This window comes from Psammomys obesus, unplaced genomic scaffold, assembly GCF_907164565.1.
Source record: "Psammomys obesus unplaced genomic scaffold, mPsaObe1.curated_primary_1811, whole genome shotgun sequence".
NCBI classification, from domain to species: Eukaryota; Metazoa; Chordata; class Mammalia; order Rodentia; family Muridae; genus Psammomys; species Psammomys obesus.
This window is the reverse complement of record NW_026592548.1, coordinates 14,034,422-14,054,007: the sequence shown is the minus strand read 5'-3', so window position 1 is coordinate 14,054,007 and position 19,586 is coordinate 14,034,422. Positions and strand designations below refer to the sequence as shown.

The 19,586-nt window shown below is 39.0% G+C and overlaps 1 protein-coding gene across 2 annotated transcripts in view; it reads right to left on the bottom strand.

The window, feature by feature from the left end:
• Prkacb (protein kinase cAMP-activated catalytic subunit beta) overlaps window positions 1–19,586 on the bottom strand; it is a 96,321-nt gene that overhangs the window by 52,767 nt on the left and 23,968 nt on the right. The window contains exon 1 of one of the 2 annotated variants that reach the window (XM_055614341.1): window positions 3,893–4,146. The exons of the other annotated variant lie outside the window; for it this stretch is intronic. Coding sequence (XP_055470316.1) covers window positions 3,893–4,079 — 187 coding nt within the window. The 5' untranslated portion in view covers window positions 4,080–4,146. Of the gene's footprint in view, window positions 1–3,892; window positions 4,147–19,586 lie in introns of those variants that run through there. 2 annotated transcript variants of the gene reach the window in all.

The window sequence follows — 19,586 nt, the reverse complement described above, 5'->3', positions numbered from 1 at the left end:
CAATTTTTTTTTTTTTTTTCAAGACGGAGTTTCTCTGGGTAGTCTTTGCTATCCTGGACTTGCTTTTTAAACCAGGATGGCCTCTTACTCAGTGATCCGCCTGCCTCTGCCTCTCCGAGTGCTGGGATTACAGACATGCGCCATCATGCCTGGCTTGCAAGAGCAATTTTTAACTCTGGCCTCTGTAATTATAAACTATAATATAATAAACATTCAAAAAGATTTTCTAATGAGTAGAAATTGATTATAATCAATGAGTTCACAAAATGGTTACAGAATGAAAACAAGAGATGAAACATAAATAATTTAGAAGTTATACCCACATAAATTCAACCAACTAACAAATTGAGTTTAAGGAAAAAAGTGATAGTCTATTACCGTCACTTGAGATCTAGTTCTAACTGAGGAGATTCATATCCTAAATTATTCATTACAGTACTTAAATCTACACTATAATAAACTTGCATCCACCATAGAAATTAACAAGCATTTCTTAGGATGGAAGGACAGGTAAAGTGTTGGATGTTATCAACACATATGCTCTTTAAAATGCTGCAGTTTAGACATTATTAAGTGCAAAAATCAATGGCTCACAACATTCAAACCTTCTATGTCAGTAGCCCATTTATTCTAAATCAGGACAAAAATAATTCCTCTGGGTTGTTACTTTGAACCTGATGTACTTAAGTGTGCAAGGAAATAGCTATTACATATTTAACCATCAGGAATTATTGTTATTTAATTTGATCACTAAAGTTAAAACCCCTCAAACAACTCTGCCATTTGCTGACAGGGGCATGTGCATTATCCTCAGGTTGAAGCAGGAGGATCATAGCAAGTTTGAGGCCAGCCTGGGCTACATATTGAGTCCAAAGCCAACGTGAGCCACAAAAACAAACAAACAAACAAACAAACAACAAAACCAAAATCCTTTACAAAAACCGAAACTGTTTGCCTAAATCAGCCTTCACTCTTCACTCAAGAGTCCTCGCACCTAATTTTTAAACTGTGTTTCCCCACTAGTTAGTTGCCTCTTAAAACAGCACTTTAGGATAAAGCAACCCTGGTAGATCAGGATACATCCTTCCCTTTTCTGGTCATGCAACTAAACTCCACTGAAGTGGCTTCCACAATGGGTTTTGCCTGAAAACTCCTTACTGTCAAAAGCTCTTTGGTCCGGTGAGATGGCTCAGAGGTAAAGGTTGTTCCTGAACCTCATGACCTGACTTCAATCTCCAGGACCCACACAGTGAAAGGAAAGACCCAAGTCTGCAAGCTGTCCTCTCATTTAGGCATCTCCACCCACACCCCCCAAACAAATCTTTTTTTAAACTGCCTTCCTTAGCATATACACAAATGAATAAAAAATCGTTTCCATCACACAAAATAAATTAAGTGAGGAGTACTGAAATGACAGGGTTGCAGTTTCCCTTCTCTGCAGAACAGAGCATATGCTTACTGTGTTCTTCCTTACATATGAAATTATGGTGCCTAGTAGAATATTTTGAGGATATGAAAAGGAGAAGAAGGTAAAAGAACACTTACTGAACTTCAGTTGCTCCTTAACCATTTCTTATTCAAGCTTACTATTCACAGAGTTGTGTGTTTGGTCATAATTGTATTTGCATACCATGATCCTATTGCCCTTCCCCCCCTTCTCTTTTCAATAGAGAAAAAACTTCCAGCATTTTTTTAGTCTATTTCTCTAAAAGAAATCATGTTTTAAAACTTATGTAAGAAGTGGGAAATAGTAAGAGCTGGAGGGTATGGGAACTCCACAAGCAGAGCAACAGAACAAAATAAATTGAACATAGGGAACTTCCCAGAGACTCATACTCCAACCAAGGACTATTTGTGGAGATAACCTAGAACCCCTGCACAGATGTAGCCCATGGCAGTTCAGTGTCCAAGTGGGTTACATAGTAATGGGAAGAGGGACTGCCTCTGACATAATCTGATTGGCCTGCTCTTTGATCACCTCCCCCTGAGCGGGGAGCAGCTTTACCAGGCCACTGTAGAGGACAATGCATCCACTTTTGATGAGAACTGATAGACTAAGATCAGAAAGGAGAGGAGAACCTCCCCTATCAGTGGACTTGGGGAGTGGCATGCATGCAGAAAGGGGAGGGAGGGTGGGATCGGGAGGGGAGGAGGGAGGGGCTTATGGGAAGATACAAAATGAATAAAGTGTAATTAATAAAAAATTTAAAAAAATGTTCAAAACTTCAAAAGAAAAACAAAAACAAAAAAAACTGTGTTCTATTGCTGCATTTAACAATTGTTCTGAAAGTATACAGGTCTTGTATACTTATGGCCTGCTCAGTCTAGTTCAGTTATAACTTCCAGTGATTAAATTCCATTATATTCTTTCCAAAATCAAAAAATCAACTCTTTTTGTGTGCAATTAAAAATACCTTTCGAGTATAGAAAAATATCTCCAAAAGGGTTTAGAAGACTGCAATTTACAGAGCAGGCAGCAGGGCCATGAAGATTTTTGTCACAAGTAGGTTGCACGACTGTGCTATTCTCCCAGTTGTCAATCATTCCTAAGTATAGACAAATATGAGACTCTTTACCTGTTATCTTCCTATGTAGTGAAGATTAACTCAAAAGTAGTGAGATTTTTTTTTTTTTTTTGAGAAGTTGGGCATGGTGGTACAGGCTTAGAATCATAGCACTCAGGAAGCTAGGCAGGAGGAGCTACTTCCTTGAATTCTAGGCTGCAGTGTAAGAGCTTGTGTGAAACACACACACAGATAGAGATAAAAACATACCACAGACATATTCACACACACATAGAGATAAAGACACACAGAGACAGAGAGACAGAAGCAGACACACATGCTCACTGATACACAGAGAGAAAGAGAGAATATGTTGAATGAAAACACTTCTGTACAAAAACACGCCCTTTTTCATTTTCTCCTAGAGTATCTTCAAGGAGCTAAAAACAATTCTCATGTAGGAAAACAGTAACCTCAGCTTCTCCAGAGCCCTCTACATGTCCATTTTTATTTTAAAAATGAGTTGTTTGTTTGTTTTTTCTTTTTCTTAACTGCTTTGGAACCCATGAACACAAAGAGGCAAATCCTACTTCTCTTGATGACCAATAAATGCAGCAGAAAAGGCTACAACACCAGGGGAAACCACTGTGAAAACTCCCTGGGAGGAACCACTCTGTTTATATGGGAAGCTCAGCCTTTAAACTTCTTGCCATCAAAGACGCCAAATCATTTTAGAGAAACAGTAAGTCTGAACCTTTTAACAGTCCTGAAAAAAAAGTAACACAATACACAACTCGTTTAACCTATAGTCGTATTCACACATGATACAAAATGCAAGTATAAAAGATTTTGACGTCCATAGTGTAACAAATGTAAAATTTTACATAGATTAATAATCTGCTTTTATTAGAAGGCCTTTTCTGTAAGATCTGAAATAATTTTTACATACTTAAATTTATGAAAAAACAGGTGACAAACCCAATAAAATGTAATTGTAACTAAATGTTACTTGTTACTTTCAAAATATAGTTATAAATAAAAAAAAATTAAAAGCAGATCATTGTTTATATTGTTTATTTTTTTTTACCTTAGAACAAAAACAGTGACATATATTAGAAATTATATAAGCATAACACTGACATTTTTTATAATTGATATTTGACCTAGTTGGTCATATAAACTTAAAAAAAAAAAAGAATTACATATGATTCAGCTCAACTTATTTCTTATGGAACGTCTCACCATCTTAAAAAATGTCCGTGTACAAATCACAAAGCAAACCAAACTGTGTTGTGTTTGATCCTAAAACTCCAAGTACTTTAGCTGCTAATTACAATATATCAGTTAAAAAACAACAACAACACAAAACAAAACCCCAAACCACTTACTTGATCTGTCCCATGGAGCAGTGTGTTCAGATACCCGAAGGCTGTCACTCTCCAGAGCTGCCCTCTGGTCATGTGTGGCACCTTTGGAGTGCCTGTGAAACAGACGGCTAGCAAAACCTTCCAGCTTTTGGAGGGCGGTGGACGTGCCTGTGTGCTGGACACAGGACAGTTCTTTGTAAGCTGCCATTCACGTGCATTTACACTTTAACGTAACTGCAAGTGTTTCCAGAAGGAGCTCAACTTCCTACCAAGAAGCTAAGAGCTATGCATGTGTTAAACTTCCTGTCTGCTGGGTTTGCAAACCACTGCTGCTGCTGTTTCCTGTTAATATAAAACAGCACACCAGCGAGCCTTTCTCAGCGAAACTACTCATTTCAGCTACAGATGTACACTTTAAAACTTGTAGTACCTGCTAATGGCTCTAGGTTTGAGTATTCTGATATCAATATGTCTCTGAATGAACAGAGTAAGTAAAAAGGTTCATATACAGAGAAGGGTAAAAGTATTTTCAAAAATATGAAAAACTAGTTAAACGTGTATTACAACCCCATGTAAATAACCAGAGGCCAAATATTAACATGCTTGAATTATTTTACAGGAAGTCAGCTGATACACAGACTTTATGAATCTTTAGAAGCAGTTAAGTTTTCATCAAAATCAGTATGAAGAGATGTGACAAGCCTCTTTCAATAAAACAACGAATAACATATGTCCTAACTAAGAAAAAAATCTGAACTAATTTCATAGAACTCAAAGTTGCTAACTCACTAACTCAAGGTTAATACATATGGGAATTACAAAAAGAGCATACCAGTAGTGCTTATCAAATTTATTTATGGATATGTACCTGTCTATAAATAGTACACTTCAAAACAGTCTAACATTTGAAAAGAATAAGAAGAAAAAAATCAGATTTAAGTTATGGAAGATAATCCTATGGTAACCCTAAGTTATAATTTTTTCATAAGTTAAACTTTTCTAGGTTGTTAGCCATACCAAAAGTTTTTCACTGAGAGAAAAGAATTCCTTCCAATTGATAGAAGACGGCTACTTCCTCCTTCTTCTGACTTAATGATCTCTTGGAAATATCACGAGAAGTAATAAAATGTGTCATGTCTAATTTGCAGGGTAAGGTACTGGTGGGGATTTACCAAGGATTTTGAGTGGCTGCCTTTTGACACCATGTGAGTTAGGAATGTAGGCTTTTCCTTTTGGGAGTTCAAATAAAGGAGAGGGAAAAATCTGAAAACAATCTAAAAAATATCTTAGTCCATATTTCCTGTTAACTATTTTAACACAAGAAATAAAACAAAAATGGTAAGCAGGAACAGTAATGTTTAGGGCAACACACACGAAGGTTCTTAAGCAAGTCTGCTAGAGCAACACTGAGCAGAGAGCCCCGCCCTGTAAGAACTCTGCAGAGACGCTGTTTGTGGAGGACAAACAGGGCAGACAGGTATGCAATGGGACCTACATGACCAAGCTTCAAATGTGTAGCTTTCTCTAAAAATCATCCAATGTGTATAATCAGTGATATGTTAATATATGGCAATGTCTTACACAGAACAGAGAGACAAGGAGACTGCACTGTGTCCAGAGCACAGAGCGACCCGTAGGCAAAAAAATAGGTAAAAGTCCTCAACTACTTTGATACGCTCCTAATGGAATTCTACTCATTATCACGGTCACCTTGTCAGCACAGCACTTCTACAAACTCTGAGGAAAGCAAACTGCTCTGTTTCCACTGCCCTTACCATGTCATATTAATATTGGCTATTTCTCAAGTGTGGTCCTGTTGTATTACTTGGATTCATAAGCATAACACATACTACTATAAGATCAATAAACTTGTAAGTGAAGTATTCACTTTTAACACTTTAAAGGTCTAAGTAAAATCACCAAATACTAGAAAACATTATTATTTACAATAGGTGTATATTTGTAAATAAATTAGTAAGCACTAAGTAATTTATGTAAAGATAATAAAAGTGATATTATTGGACTTTTCATAGTCATCTACAATCACAGTTTGTCTTCATTCTTTTGTGTTCATTAAGCATAAATACAGATTTCCATAATCACCCCTGTTGCCCTGCTCTCAATCACTGTCTACAATCCTTCATCTCTGTTGTGTGGGCCTCCCTAGATAATATCCATGCTGTGCCCTTGCCAAACACAACCAAGCAGAACATTTCAGCTGGGCCAGATTCATCTTTAACAGACATCTAGTCAGACTGATGTTTATGTTGCTTAAATACAGAAACTCTTACATTTCAAACAAGAACGCCGGGATTCATTTAACTAAAATATATGAGATTTAAAAATTATTATAGCAAAAAAAAGGAAACTTCACAAACTGAGTATCTTGAAAATGCTATGTTTGAAAGCCTTCTTTTTTTTTTTTATTACTAAAGCTGTTTCCTTTTGTTCGAAAGACCTTGCCTATCATAAAATATTTAATTTTCTAAATACTTGTCCGTGGTAATGTGACCAGGAAGCTGTTGGTATGCAGGTGCTCAGGGGCTCTGATTGATTTTTATTTAAAAGGATCTCTACTGGCATCTACTGCCTGAAAGAAACAACTGCAGCTCCAACTCAAATGGAATTACAAGACACAGCAGTTGGTGGAGGTGCACTTGTTCTGATTGCCATGAGATGCAACACACACGCACACACGCACACACGCACACATGCGCACACACATAAGCACACGCATACAGTTTGTTTCTTATATGTAATAGCAAATACTAGCTATATACTTGCTAAGCACTTTATCACAAGAAGATCTGTATTGTGATATTAAGGCTTTAATCTTTACAAACGAATAATAGTATCAGTATTATCTGATTTTCACCATGCACCTCAGTGCTATACAGGAAATTGAACCTGAGGTCTCACACTTTCTAAACAAGTATTGTACTGACTGAGATATATTCTCAGATATTTCAAACACTGTATTTTGAGGCAGGACTTTGCTATGTTACTCAGGCTGGCTTGGAATTTAAGATCCCCTTGTCTCAGACTCCCTTGAAGTGGCCAGCATCAGATGGCAGGACTATGGCACCATGCTCACCTGACCATGGCCACTTCAAGAAGAGGAGACAAGCTTACAAACCTCAGGACTTGCCCAGAGTCATCCAGGTGTTTTGGGCTTCTGGTCAGGGCCCTTTGGCTGGTTGAATAATTGGAATCTTTCTGATTCCAGATCTTTCTGCTCTTTCTGATTCTCCAGAACCACTTTCAAGTCAGTTGTGGTTTTTCATGGATGGGAAGGGGAAGTCACACTGTCGGACACTATGGGCTGCTGGACCCACTGACAAGGGTCTGAGACTCTGCCATGGCTTTTGTTTTCCTTCAGATGGCTGGTCACCTTGTAGCTTTTCAGTTTCATTGTCCATATCTATGTTGCCAAGCACACTGGAACCAAGCAAAATTATGTACAGAAGTTTGAAGGTTAAGAAAGACATGGAATCATATTTAATATGTAATGACATTGCCTTCACGTGGAAGACAAATAACGTGACCATGACCTTGTTGCTCAAATAAAAGTTTGAGAGTACAGTGCTGCCTTTTCTACAGCATTATCTAATGGCTTTACACAGCATGTGAAATTTATGTAACACAGCACAGTGATTGCCATTTATCCACATAGTCTGAAGTAGTTCATCTTTAAAAGTACTCCATTGTGTGGCTTAACACAATGTCCACATCTCTTTACAATTAAACTCCATTTCCACCTGTCAGTCAAGTGGCTGACTCTGTATTTATCTACTCTGGGACCCGGTCTGTCACGTTATCTACCTGTGTCGGTCCCTTCACTTGCACCACACTGACGTGGAAGCTGCACAATTGCTACTCAACCTAAAATCCTACAGTGGAAATCTTTCAACTTCCACCCCATCACTTTCCTAAGCTGCCTTTCTGAGCTGTGTGTGTGTGTGTGTGTGTGTGTGTGTAATGCTGGAGGTTAACTGTAGGGCTGAATCTAATCATAAAGCAAGCATGCTGGGACTTTATTGGGGTTTTGTTTACTAAGATAAATAACATCTATAGAAGCAGTCTGTGATAAAAGATATTCCTGGCACTAACCTGGGTGTTTGACTTTTTTTTTTTAATCAGTGTTCTGCAATTTTCAGTATGGAGAACTTACATACTATTTGGTAAATACTTACCCAAGTCTTTTCTAAGGTTTAAATTTACTTTTAATTGACGCACAAAAACATGGAATTATATACATATTAATGATGTACTGAAATAGAACATATTTTGAATGGTTTTTATACTACTTTAAAATATTTTATAATTGTTTACTGCTGGCTTTTCTAGATTGACACTGTATAGTCTGCCCATGCCAATCTTACTAGTCCCCCTCTTTTTTTTCTTTTTGTAGATTTCTTACAAGATTTAATCGTTTTTGGGCAGTTTTCTCCTGAGATTCATTTCACCCATTTACCTTCCTTGCCATAGTGAATGTCGGTGACTTCCAGTACAGTGTTCAAGAAGGGAAGAGAGGACATCTCTGTCTCATTTTAAGTCTTAGGAAGAAATATCCATTTTTCTTCACTTACTATAATAACTGTAGATACAATTTTGGTAGCTGCTCCTTATTGAGATAATAAATATCCTGTTTTTAGTGAAAATTTGAAGACATAAAGTTTGATGTGATATTAAGGTTTCACTTCCCTAGTCTCTTACAATAGAATAACTACATTGATTAATTTTTAAATTCCGAACCAGCCAAGGAGAAACACCTCTCATTTTTTTTATATACTGCTGGATTTAATTTAATAATTCCTTGTAGGGTTTTTGTGCCTATGATTATAACACACACCATTTAATAGTTTTATTTTCATGTTTGCTTATGTTTTTGGAAGCAGAATAAAGGGATTTCATAAAATCAGTTGAGATGTATGTCTTCCATTTCAAAAGAAGATTCTGAAAAGGATACTCATTCTTTCCTTACAAGTTTAGGAAACTTGCTTGTGAAGCTATACGGGTCAGGAGGGCTTTGCTTTTGTTCAAAGATTACAAACACCAATGCAATTTCCTCAATAGACACAGCACAACTCTCTGTGTATGTGTGTGTACATAAAGGCCACCTTATTCTTTGAGAAAGGGTCTCTCCTGGAATTTGGAGCTCACCAGCATGGCTAGACTAATTGGCCAGAGGATCCTCTTGTGTATGCCTCCTAGCATTGGGATTATAGGCACGTGGTTTTATGCCCAGCTAAGAATTAAACCCAAATCCTCATGGTAATCAGAAGGCAATTTACCGACTGGGTTATCTTCCAAGCTTCTAAGTTGTCCATTTTACCTTGAATGAAAATTAGGAGTTCGTGTCTTTTGAGATTCCATCTTACACCTGTCAGAATGGCTAAGATCAAAAACCTCAAGTGATAGCATATGCTGGTAAGGATGTGGAGAAAGGGGAACACTCCTCTATTGCTGGTGAGAGTGCAAACTTGTACAACCACTTTGGAAAGCAATCTGGCACTTTCTGGGAAAATTGGGAATAGCTCTACCTCAAGACCCAGCTATACCACTCCTGGGCATATACCCAAAAGATGCTCCACCATACAACAGGGACATTTGCTCAACTATGTTCACAGCAGCTTTATTTGTCATAGCCAGAATCTGGAAACAACCCAAGTGTCCTTCAACCGAAGAATGGATAAAAAAAACTATGGTACATTTAAAAACAATGACACAATGAAAATTGTAGACAAAAATGGCAGGAACTGGAAAAGATCATCCTGAGTGAGGTAACCCAGACATACATGATATGTACTCATTTAGAAGCGTATTTTAGCCAGATAGTATAGAATACACATACTATAACTTGAAAACCCAAAGAAGATAAGTAACAAGGAAAGCACAGGGAGGATGCTTGAATACCACTCAGAAGAGGAAACAACAGAATGGACATCGGAAGTGTTGGAACAGAACGAACAGGATTGGAGAGGGATTGTTGAGGAAAATGAGAGTTAGGGAGGGTATCTCTGAGACAAGCTGGAGACCTACAACAGGATTGGCTCCTGGAAGTATATGGGGTGACTCTAGCTGAGACTCCTAGTAGCAGGGGCCATGGAAACTGAAGAGGACACCCTCTAACCAGACAGGACTCCTACTCGATGTAGGGGAACACCAACCCACCCACAAAAACTTTGACCCAAAATTCACCCTGCCTACAAAATGTGCAGGAACAAAAATAAAGCAGAGATTGAGGGAATGTCCAACCAACACCTCATCCACCCTGAGACCCACTCCATAGGAGAAAGCCAACCCTTGACACTGTTAATGACACTCTGCTATGCTTGCAGACAGGAGCCCGGCATAGCTGTCTTCTCAGAGACTCCACCCAGCAGCTGATTAAAACAGATGCTGATACCCACAGCCAAACAATGGGCGGACTATGGAAAGTCTTGTGGAAGAGTTGTGGGAAACAACAGAAGGATCCCGAAGGGGACAGGAACTCCACAAGAAGACAAAAAGAGCCAACAGGGGGTATTGTGGAGACTGAAGCATCAACCAAGCACCACACATGGACTGAACATAGGCCCCTGCTCAGATGTAGCCAATAGGTAGCTTGGTCCTCATGTGGGTCCCATAGTAAGGGGAGCAAGAACTGTCTCTGACATGGACTCTGTTGCCTGCTTTTCCATCACTTCCTCTGGCAGTGATGCCTTGCCAGGCCACTGTGAAAGAGGATATTTTCAGTCCTAATTCTACTTGATGTGGCAGATTGGGCTAGTGGGAGGGGCTCCTCTTTTCTGAGGCGGAGCAGAAAGAGATAGAGGGGAATAGGAAAGGAAGGTGAGAATGGAAGGAGAGGAGGGAGGGGGCTACTATTGGGATGTAAAGGGAATAAACAAAATTTTAAAAACAAAGGAAAAAGAAATAGTCAAATTTGTGTGAATTTTTTTTCAGTATTACCTATTTTTTCTCTTATGTATGTGGCACCAGTAGTAATTATTCCTCCTTTTATTCTTGATGCTGGCAACTTGAATTATCTTTTTCTTGATCAGACTTGGTACAGAACTTAAATTTATTGATCTCAAAGATCTACCTTTTGTTATCACTGATTTTCTTTCATCGTTTTGCTTTTTATTCTATTTTATTTATTTCTGTTTTCAACTTTCTATATTTTTGGTGTCATTGCTTTATTTTCTTGTTTTATAATGTGAATATTTAGATTGCTATGCAAGACTTTTATTTTCTAATATAGAAACTTAATCCTATACAAATTTCAACAAAGATTTTCATGCATCTGAAAAGTTCTGATATAACTTCATTTCAGTCAACTCAAAATGTTTTCTAGTTTCCTCCAAAACTATTTCACCTGGAGTTGTTTAAGAGATGTGTTAAATTTCCAAAATATCCTATTATGATTTCCAACATTTCCCAATATATTTCTATCTTTGATTTCTAAGTTAATGCTATTTGGTAAGAGAGTATTTTGTATGATTCTTATTCCTAAATTTGTTGGTTTTTTTTTTTTTTTTTTACTTCACATATGGTGACAGTGAATGCTCCACATACAAATGTAAAAAGCATTTTCTACTTGTCAAATATAACTGTCAGCGACATTTACCCTTTAAAGGCAATCCCCTAATGACCTAGTTCCTCTGACAAGGTTCCAACTGCTAAAGTTTCCATCCCTTCCCAACAGCCTATTAAACTATGAACTTATCAATCCACTGATGAGACCAGCGACCTCATGATCCATTCACCTCCCAATATGGGGACACTGGGGACAAGCCTTTACCACATGAATTTTAGGCATATATTTCAGCTCTTAACCAGACATAAGAACAACATAAACTTGGATGCATGCTCAGCCACCTTCCCTTGCAGACACTGGTGTCCAGCCATGTCACAGCTTTTTACACTGATGCACAGGTTCTTCCAGGTCTCTCCTTGTTTGCACGCATTGTCCTTCCATTGTTGGTGATAATTCATGTCCTCTAATCTACTGCATGGAGTCCTGTGTTATCCCCATGCTCCATGATTTACACACCTGAGCACTGCTACTTGAGACAGTCTCAATCACCTGTTTTAGTGTGCACCTTGATTGAGGTAGGGTAAGGAGAGAAGCTCCATACAAGATGCCCCTCACTGTTTCCTTCCTGGGGTAAATTTCCTTTCATGGTCTCTCAGAGTTTCTTCTGGAACAATTTTTGTTGAAACCCCCTGCGCACTGCCAGGATTAGGCAATGTGTATGGGGGGGGGGGGAGTTAAAAGCATGAAATTCATCACCATGCCTGTCTCTTTCCAGGGCTTGGATTTCCTATCCAAACTGCCTGTTGTCACTTATTCTTCAAAGCGTTTGCATAGTTACTATATGTGTTCTAGTGGGAGAGAGAATGATGGCAACCTGCCTCATCTTATTAACCAACAGTAGAAGCCAATCTCATAGGTTTTTATTTTAGTAATTTGTTAATTGTTTTAGAAATAAAATGTTCAAAGGGGCTAAATTCCAATATGATTTAAGTGTAGAATCAACATATACTCTTTTCTAAATAAGCCCAATTGAGTTACTTTGCTTTTGTCAGAGAGCTATGTAACAGAAAATTATATACATGGGCTGGAGAAATGGCAAGTGGTTAAAAGAACCTGTAAAAGACTCAGGTTCAGTTCCTAGCACCCAAGAGGAGCTCACAAATGACTGTACATGATGCCCTCTTCTGGCCTCTGTCGGCACTAGGCAAACACATGGTGCGTGTATATATACACATAAAATGAAATCTCATTTTAAAAATGGTTATATAAACATATTCCTTTCAAAATGTAATGTTATATAAAATTCTTTGGCAATCACTTGTGCCAAGGTGACAAGAAATTACTATCTCACACTTGGAAAACTTTTCAACTAAATAAGTTTCCATGATCATTTCCATGTTTTCAGCCTTTGGGTCTCCTTAATGTCTAAGACAGCAAACAACAATACTTGGAGTAAAGCAGTCAAAAAATAGTTTATAATCTTGTTGGATATTTTTATTCCAAGGAAACACTCCTGTGACTTCTGATGGACCCCAAAATTCAAGCACAATACTTTATTTAACAGGCTTCCATCTAGTGCCATTCCTCCCATTCGTATCTTAAAAACATCAGTATGGATGTATCTGCCGTTTCTAAACCTTCCCAAGCCCCGTTTGCAAATTCCTTTTCTTGCTTTGATCCAAAGCTACACTTAGGATTAAACTGCACACTTCCGGAAGGTAGGATGCTCCACTAATCCCACTAGTCCCATCACCCCCTTAGAGTCTATTAGTGTGTTACAGTCTGTGTCAAAAGCTTTTGCAGATGAAATTAAGGTGACTGATTAGTGACCATAAAATAGACAGTTATTCAGGTGGCCTGAACTAATCACATTGGCTTTTAACACTAGAAAATGTTCTTCAGTTGGAAGCAGAAGAACAATTACATGGCAGGAAATCATTAGATTCCAAACCTGAGAAGAATCAGAGTGCCTTGTTCAAGCCTTCAGGGCCATGAACAAGCATCAAAGAAAGATGTCTACGAGCAAGGAGCAACCTCTACATGTCAATAAGCAAAGAAACAAAAGCCATTTTCACATTCAAAAGAAACTGAATCAAATATGTGAATATGTGAAGTCTAGATAAGCATCAGCCAGAGTGATGAGCATCAGAACAGTGATGAATGAATCAGACATGATGAATGGGAATAGCCTGAAGTCATTAGAGCACAGTAATTTACAAAAGAACAGAAAACAGATATGACCTAAATGCAATAAAGTAAGGGAAATTGGGAGAATGAAATTCCAACATAAGAACAATAAAGTATAAAATTTGAAACTCCAGATTTCAGAGATTATCTTCCTCAAATATTTTAAAGACCTTCATGTTGATGAGAAACTTCTAATTCATTTACCTACTCAATAGCCAAGATCATGGCTAGGCAGCCATCTACATCACTATGAAGGGGTTCTCTAGATACCCAAATCAGAAGTGAAAAGGCATTTTCTCACCCCTCCCCAAATCCCTACAGCATCACCTGAAATGAAAGAAGGCAGCAGAGAGGCAGCACTCTAGCAGGAAAGCCCTGACAGTGTGCCTAAGAGCAAGCTTTACAGCTCAGGTATCTAACCACAGTGCAATGTGTGAGTGAGTGTGCACATATTTATGCATGCGCACACGTGTGTGTGTGTGTGTGTGTGTGTGTGTGTGTGTGTGTGTGTGTGTGATGGCCAAGAAATAGCCTAGGAGTCATTCTCAGGAAGGACTTTCTTTCAGTGGCCTGGAACTGTCCAAACAGGCGAGGCCGACTGGCCAGACATTAAGTCCCACAGATCTGTCTCTTCAAAACTAAATTACAAGTGTATGCTCCCATGCCCAACTTTTCCTTTTTTGGTATTTATTCTGGAGATGGAAATCATGTCTTCAAGCTTGATAGAGTGAACTATCTGCTCGGCCCCTAAAGGGCATTTATTAGTTCTCAGTATAGCAAATATATTCCAACTACTTTAGGATACTGTGCATTCCACTGTCTTCAATTTATCTATTTTAAATAAACAGTGATTTCAAAAATTCTTTCTTTCTTTCCTTCTTTCCTCCTGTCTGTCTGTCTGTCTTTTTCTGGTGCTCCATACTAAATCTATGTCCACCTACTTGTTAGGTATGTACTCTAGTCACAAAGCGAAGCCCCCAACTTTTTCTTTCCCCAAATGTTCTTAGAAACTTGGAAATACTTTGGAAACGTGAAAGCATATCAAGGTGTCATAAAACCAGGGATAAAAAACATTAAGCTTTTCTGATTTTATTCTCACTTTATTTTAAAGTTACAATAAGAAATTACCACACCTAACATTAGTTTCTCTATTAAAAATTTGTAATGCTTTATTAACTTTCATTTCTATATTACTTTCCAAGTTATTTGTTTACTGGGACTGTGATAAACAGCTAACAAACTTGACATCATTTAATATCGCATAACACCTGAAGGAACTTTGGACTTGTGGAAACATCCCAAGTAGTTATAAGCAATACCACATGGTACACAGCCCCACAGGTCATCATGTATTCTCTCCCAATAACCTTTGCACATCTTATAACTAAGAAATGTGAGAATGAGGTCACAGCTTAACTGACCCCATCTGAAGTATCCCAGCCCCAAATAAAACTCTGCTACTATGGTAACAATAATTAGATGACACATAGCACATAGCAGTATAAGCAATGGAGTCTACCAGAAGGTGGCAGAATGGGGCTATATAGAATTGAAATTCAAAACTACCATTTTTTTTGTCATTTCTGTAGGCTTGGACAACACAAGAAATATACAATTTTAGACCATTATACAGACAACGTGATAGGAGGACACATGAACATTATTTCACAAACACAAATGAGGTTATAATACTCCCATAAAGACCATCCTATCAGAAGACTAAGCTCCACTTTCCTGCTCACAGAAGCCTATTTATACAATGCTAAGAAAAACATGGCCCTACCATATCCTTTGTATCATTTCAATATTACATTTGAATTCATGAAGAATTCCTTGGAGAATTACTACAAATGTTATATGATTTAACATATTTTATTTGGTAAGGTTGGTAGCAGTTATGAGGTGAAACTCTTTACAGCTGTCCTTTGAGAGGCTTCACCAAACAGCTGATGGAAACAGATGCTGAGACCCACAAACAAGCATTGGGTAGGGTACAGGGAGTCTTGTGGACGACTTGGGGTAAGAATAGAAGGACCTGGAGGGGACAGGAGCTCCATAAGAAGACCAACAGAACCGACTAACCTGGGCTCAGAGGGTGGGGGGAAGGCTGTGGAGATAGAAGCACCAACTAAGGACCATGCATGGACTGGACCTAGGCCCCCTACACAGATGTAGTTGATGGGCAGCTGCGTCCTCATGTGGGTTCCCTAGTAAGTGGAAAGGGGGCTGACTCTGACATAAACTCTGATGCCTGCTTTTCTATCACTTTCCCCTGGTGAGGCTACCTCTGCAGGCTACAGGAGAAGAGGATGTACCCAGTCCTGATGTGACTTGATATACTGAGGTGGGTGGGTAGATGGGCTCCCCTTTTCTGAGAAGTAGGGGAAAGAGGATAGGACAAAAGGGAAGGAGGGTGGGACCAAAAGGAGAGAAGGGAGGGGGCTATGACTGGGATGTAAAATGAATTTTAAAAAGTTCAGGTGACAGAAGACACGGCTCAGCAGTTAAGAGCACTGGCTGCTCAACCAGAGGATTCCTGTTTGAGTCCTAGCACCCACATAGCAATTCATAATCACCTGTAACTCTAGTTGCAGGGAAGGTAACACCCTCTTCTGACCTCTGTGGGCCCTGCATGCACATGGTGCACACACATATAAGCAGGTAAGGCACTCACACACATAAAATAATAAAGTTTAAAGCAAACCATTGAACAGACACCTAAGACACTGGCATGTGTTATAGTAGTTCAATTTTTTTTTCCATCTGAAAACAAAACAAAAGAAAACAAAAACCAAACCAACCACGCAAGCAAGCAACCAAAAACCAAAATAAGTGCTAACAGCTCTCAGGTAGGAAGGAACCACAAAGAGACAAACTGGGAGATTTTAAAACTAAATCTGCCAACAGCAGCCAATTCACATAAGAAGGCCAGAATGAAGTGTCCAGGAGAAAGCAGCTGATGGGGGGGTGGGGCAGGTTCTGAGGTCTGCAGCAGTATTTAGGGGAGCAGGTGCTTCATCAGGTCTCACTAGCATCAGGGCTCTGAGGAGCAGTGGTAGCCTCGGAACTACAGGAGCCAGGGCCTGTTTTTAGGGGATTCTCTGAAGAGCTGGGAGGGTACTCCCATGTGTCATGAGGAGTGCAAAATGAAGAGGGCAGCCAGAGGAGAGGCTGCTTCTGAGAAGAACACAGAAATTCGGGTGCAGAGCAGACTGGCTTTGCTTTCAGGGAGAGTCCAGCACTGTGTTCACAAGTTCAAAAAGAGCTGGGTTTTAAAGGGCTTTCAGATAATGTACAATACTTTAACTGTACCGATTAAAATTGCGCCACTGTTAACTACACTCTTTCTCTCTTTCACCCTGCTCATTCTGTCAGGTGCAATGGGAATAGCTACGTATTCGGGAGAAGAACTGAGATGGGAAGAGGCTATTTTCGTTATAACCGAAAGATGCTTTGGAACTACCAATGAAAGTATAAAATTACCAAGGCATAATTTGAATGTATAGAGCACAATTTACGTATTTAAAGACTCAAATAAAAGTTTAAATTAAAAATACAATGAAAAACTAAACAGAGAGAAACTTAAAGCAATCCCACTGAAGTCAGGGACAAGGCAAGGCTGCCCACTCTCTCCATATCTCTTCAACATAGTTCTGGAAGTCTTTGCTAGAGCAATAAGACAATTGAAGGAGATCAAGGGGATACAAATCCGAAAGGAATAAGTCAAAGTATCACTATTTGCAGATGATATGATAGTATACCTGACTGACCCCAAAAATTCTACCAGGGAACTCCTACAGCTGATAAACACCTTCAGCAAAGTGGCAGGATACAAAATTAACTCGAAAACAAACAAACAAACAAACAAACAAACAAACAAACAAGAAAACAGTAGCCCTCCTGTATACAAAAGACAAAAGGGCTGAGAAAGAAATTGAGGAAACAACACCCTTCACAATAGCACAAAAGACATAAAGTACCTTGGTGTAACCCTAACCAAGCAAGTCAAAGACTTGTAGGAAAAAAATTTCAGTCTCTGAAGAAAGAATTAGAAGAAGATATCAGAAGATGAAAAGATCTCCCAAGCTCATGGCTTGGGCAGATTAACATAGTAAAAATGGCCATCTTACCAAAAGCAATATACAGATTCAATACAATTTCCATCAAATTACCAACACAATTCTTACAGACCTTGAAAGAAAAATTCTCAACTTCATATGGACTAACAAGAAACCCAGAATTGCTAAAACAATCCTCTACAATAAAAGATCTTTTGGAGGTATCTCCATCCCTGATCTTAAGCTGTACTTTAGAGCAACAGTAATAAAAACTGCATGATACTGGCATAGAAACAGACTGGTGGATCAATGGAACCGAATAGAAGACCCAGAAATAAACCCACATACTTATGGACACCTGATCTTTGACAAAGATGCCAAAACCATACAATGGAAAAAAGATAGCATCTTCAACAACTGGTGCTGGTCTAATTGGATGTCTACATGTAGAAAAATGCAAATAGATCCATACTTATCACCCTGCACAAAACTAAAGTCCAAGTGGATCAAAGACCTCAACATAAAACCAGACACATTACATTGGTTAGAAGAAAAAGTGTAAGACCCTAGAACTCATTGTTACAGGAGACAACTTCCTGAACAGAACACCAACAGCACAGGCTCTAAGAGCAACAATCAATAAATGGGACCTCATGAAACTGAAAACTTCTGTAAAGCAAAGGACACCGACATCAAAACAAAACAACTGCCTACAGATTGGGAATCTTCACCAACCCTCTATCTGACAGAGGGCTAATATCCACTATTTATAAAGAACTAAAGAAGCTGAAAACCAGCAAACCAAGTAATTCACTTAAAAAATGGGGAACAGAGCTAAACAGAGAATTCTCAATAGAGGAATATCAAATGGCAGAGAAACACTTAAAGAAATGCTCAACCTCATTAGCCATCAGGGAAATGCAAATCAAAACGACCTGAGATTTCACCTTACACCCATCAAAATGGCCAAGATAAAAACCTCAAGGGACAACACATGCTGGAGAGGTTGAGGAGAAAGGGGAACCCTCTTCCAGTGCTGGTGGGAATATAAACTTGTACAACCACTCTGGAAATCAATCTGGCCCTTTCTCAGACAACAAGGAATAGGGCTTCCTCAAGATCCAGCTATACCACTCCTAGGCATATATCCAAAAGGGGTTCAAGTACACAATAAGGACATTTGCTCAACCATGTTTGTAGCAGCTTTATTTGTAATAGCCAGAAGCTGGAAACAACACAGATGCCCCACAACTTAAGAATGGATACAGAAATTGTGGTACATCTACACAATGGAATATTACTCAGCAATGAAAAACAAGGAAATCATGAAATTTGCAGGTAAATGGTGGGACCTGGAAAGGATCATCCTGAGTGAGCCATCCCAGAAGCAGAAAGACACACATGGTATATACTCACTCATATAGACATATAAGATAAACCTACTAAAATCTGTACACCTAAAGAAACTAATCAAGAGGGTGGACTGGCTAAAATGCTCAATCCCCACTCCGAAAGGCAAAGAGGATGGACACCAGAAGAGAAGAAAACAGGAAACAAGTTAGGAGCCTCCCACAGAGGGCCTCTGAAAGGCTCCGCCCTGCAGACTATCAAAGCAGAAGTTGAGACTTATGGCCAAACTTTGGGCAGAATGCAGGGAATCTTATGAAAGAAGTGGGAAATAATAGTAAGAGCTGGAGAGGACAGGAGGTCCACAAGGAGAGCAATAGAACCAAAAAATCTGAGCACAGGGGTCTTTCCTGAGACTCATACTCCAACCAAATACCATGCATGGAGATAACCTAGAACCCCTGCACAGATGTAGCCCATGGCAGTTCAGTGTCCAAGTGGGTTCCATAGTAATGGGAACAGGAACTGCTTCTGCCATGAACTGATTGGCCTGCTCTTTGATCACCTCCCCCTGAGGGGGGAGCAGCCTTACCAGGCCACA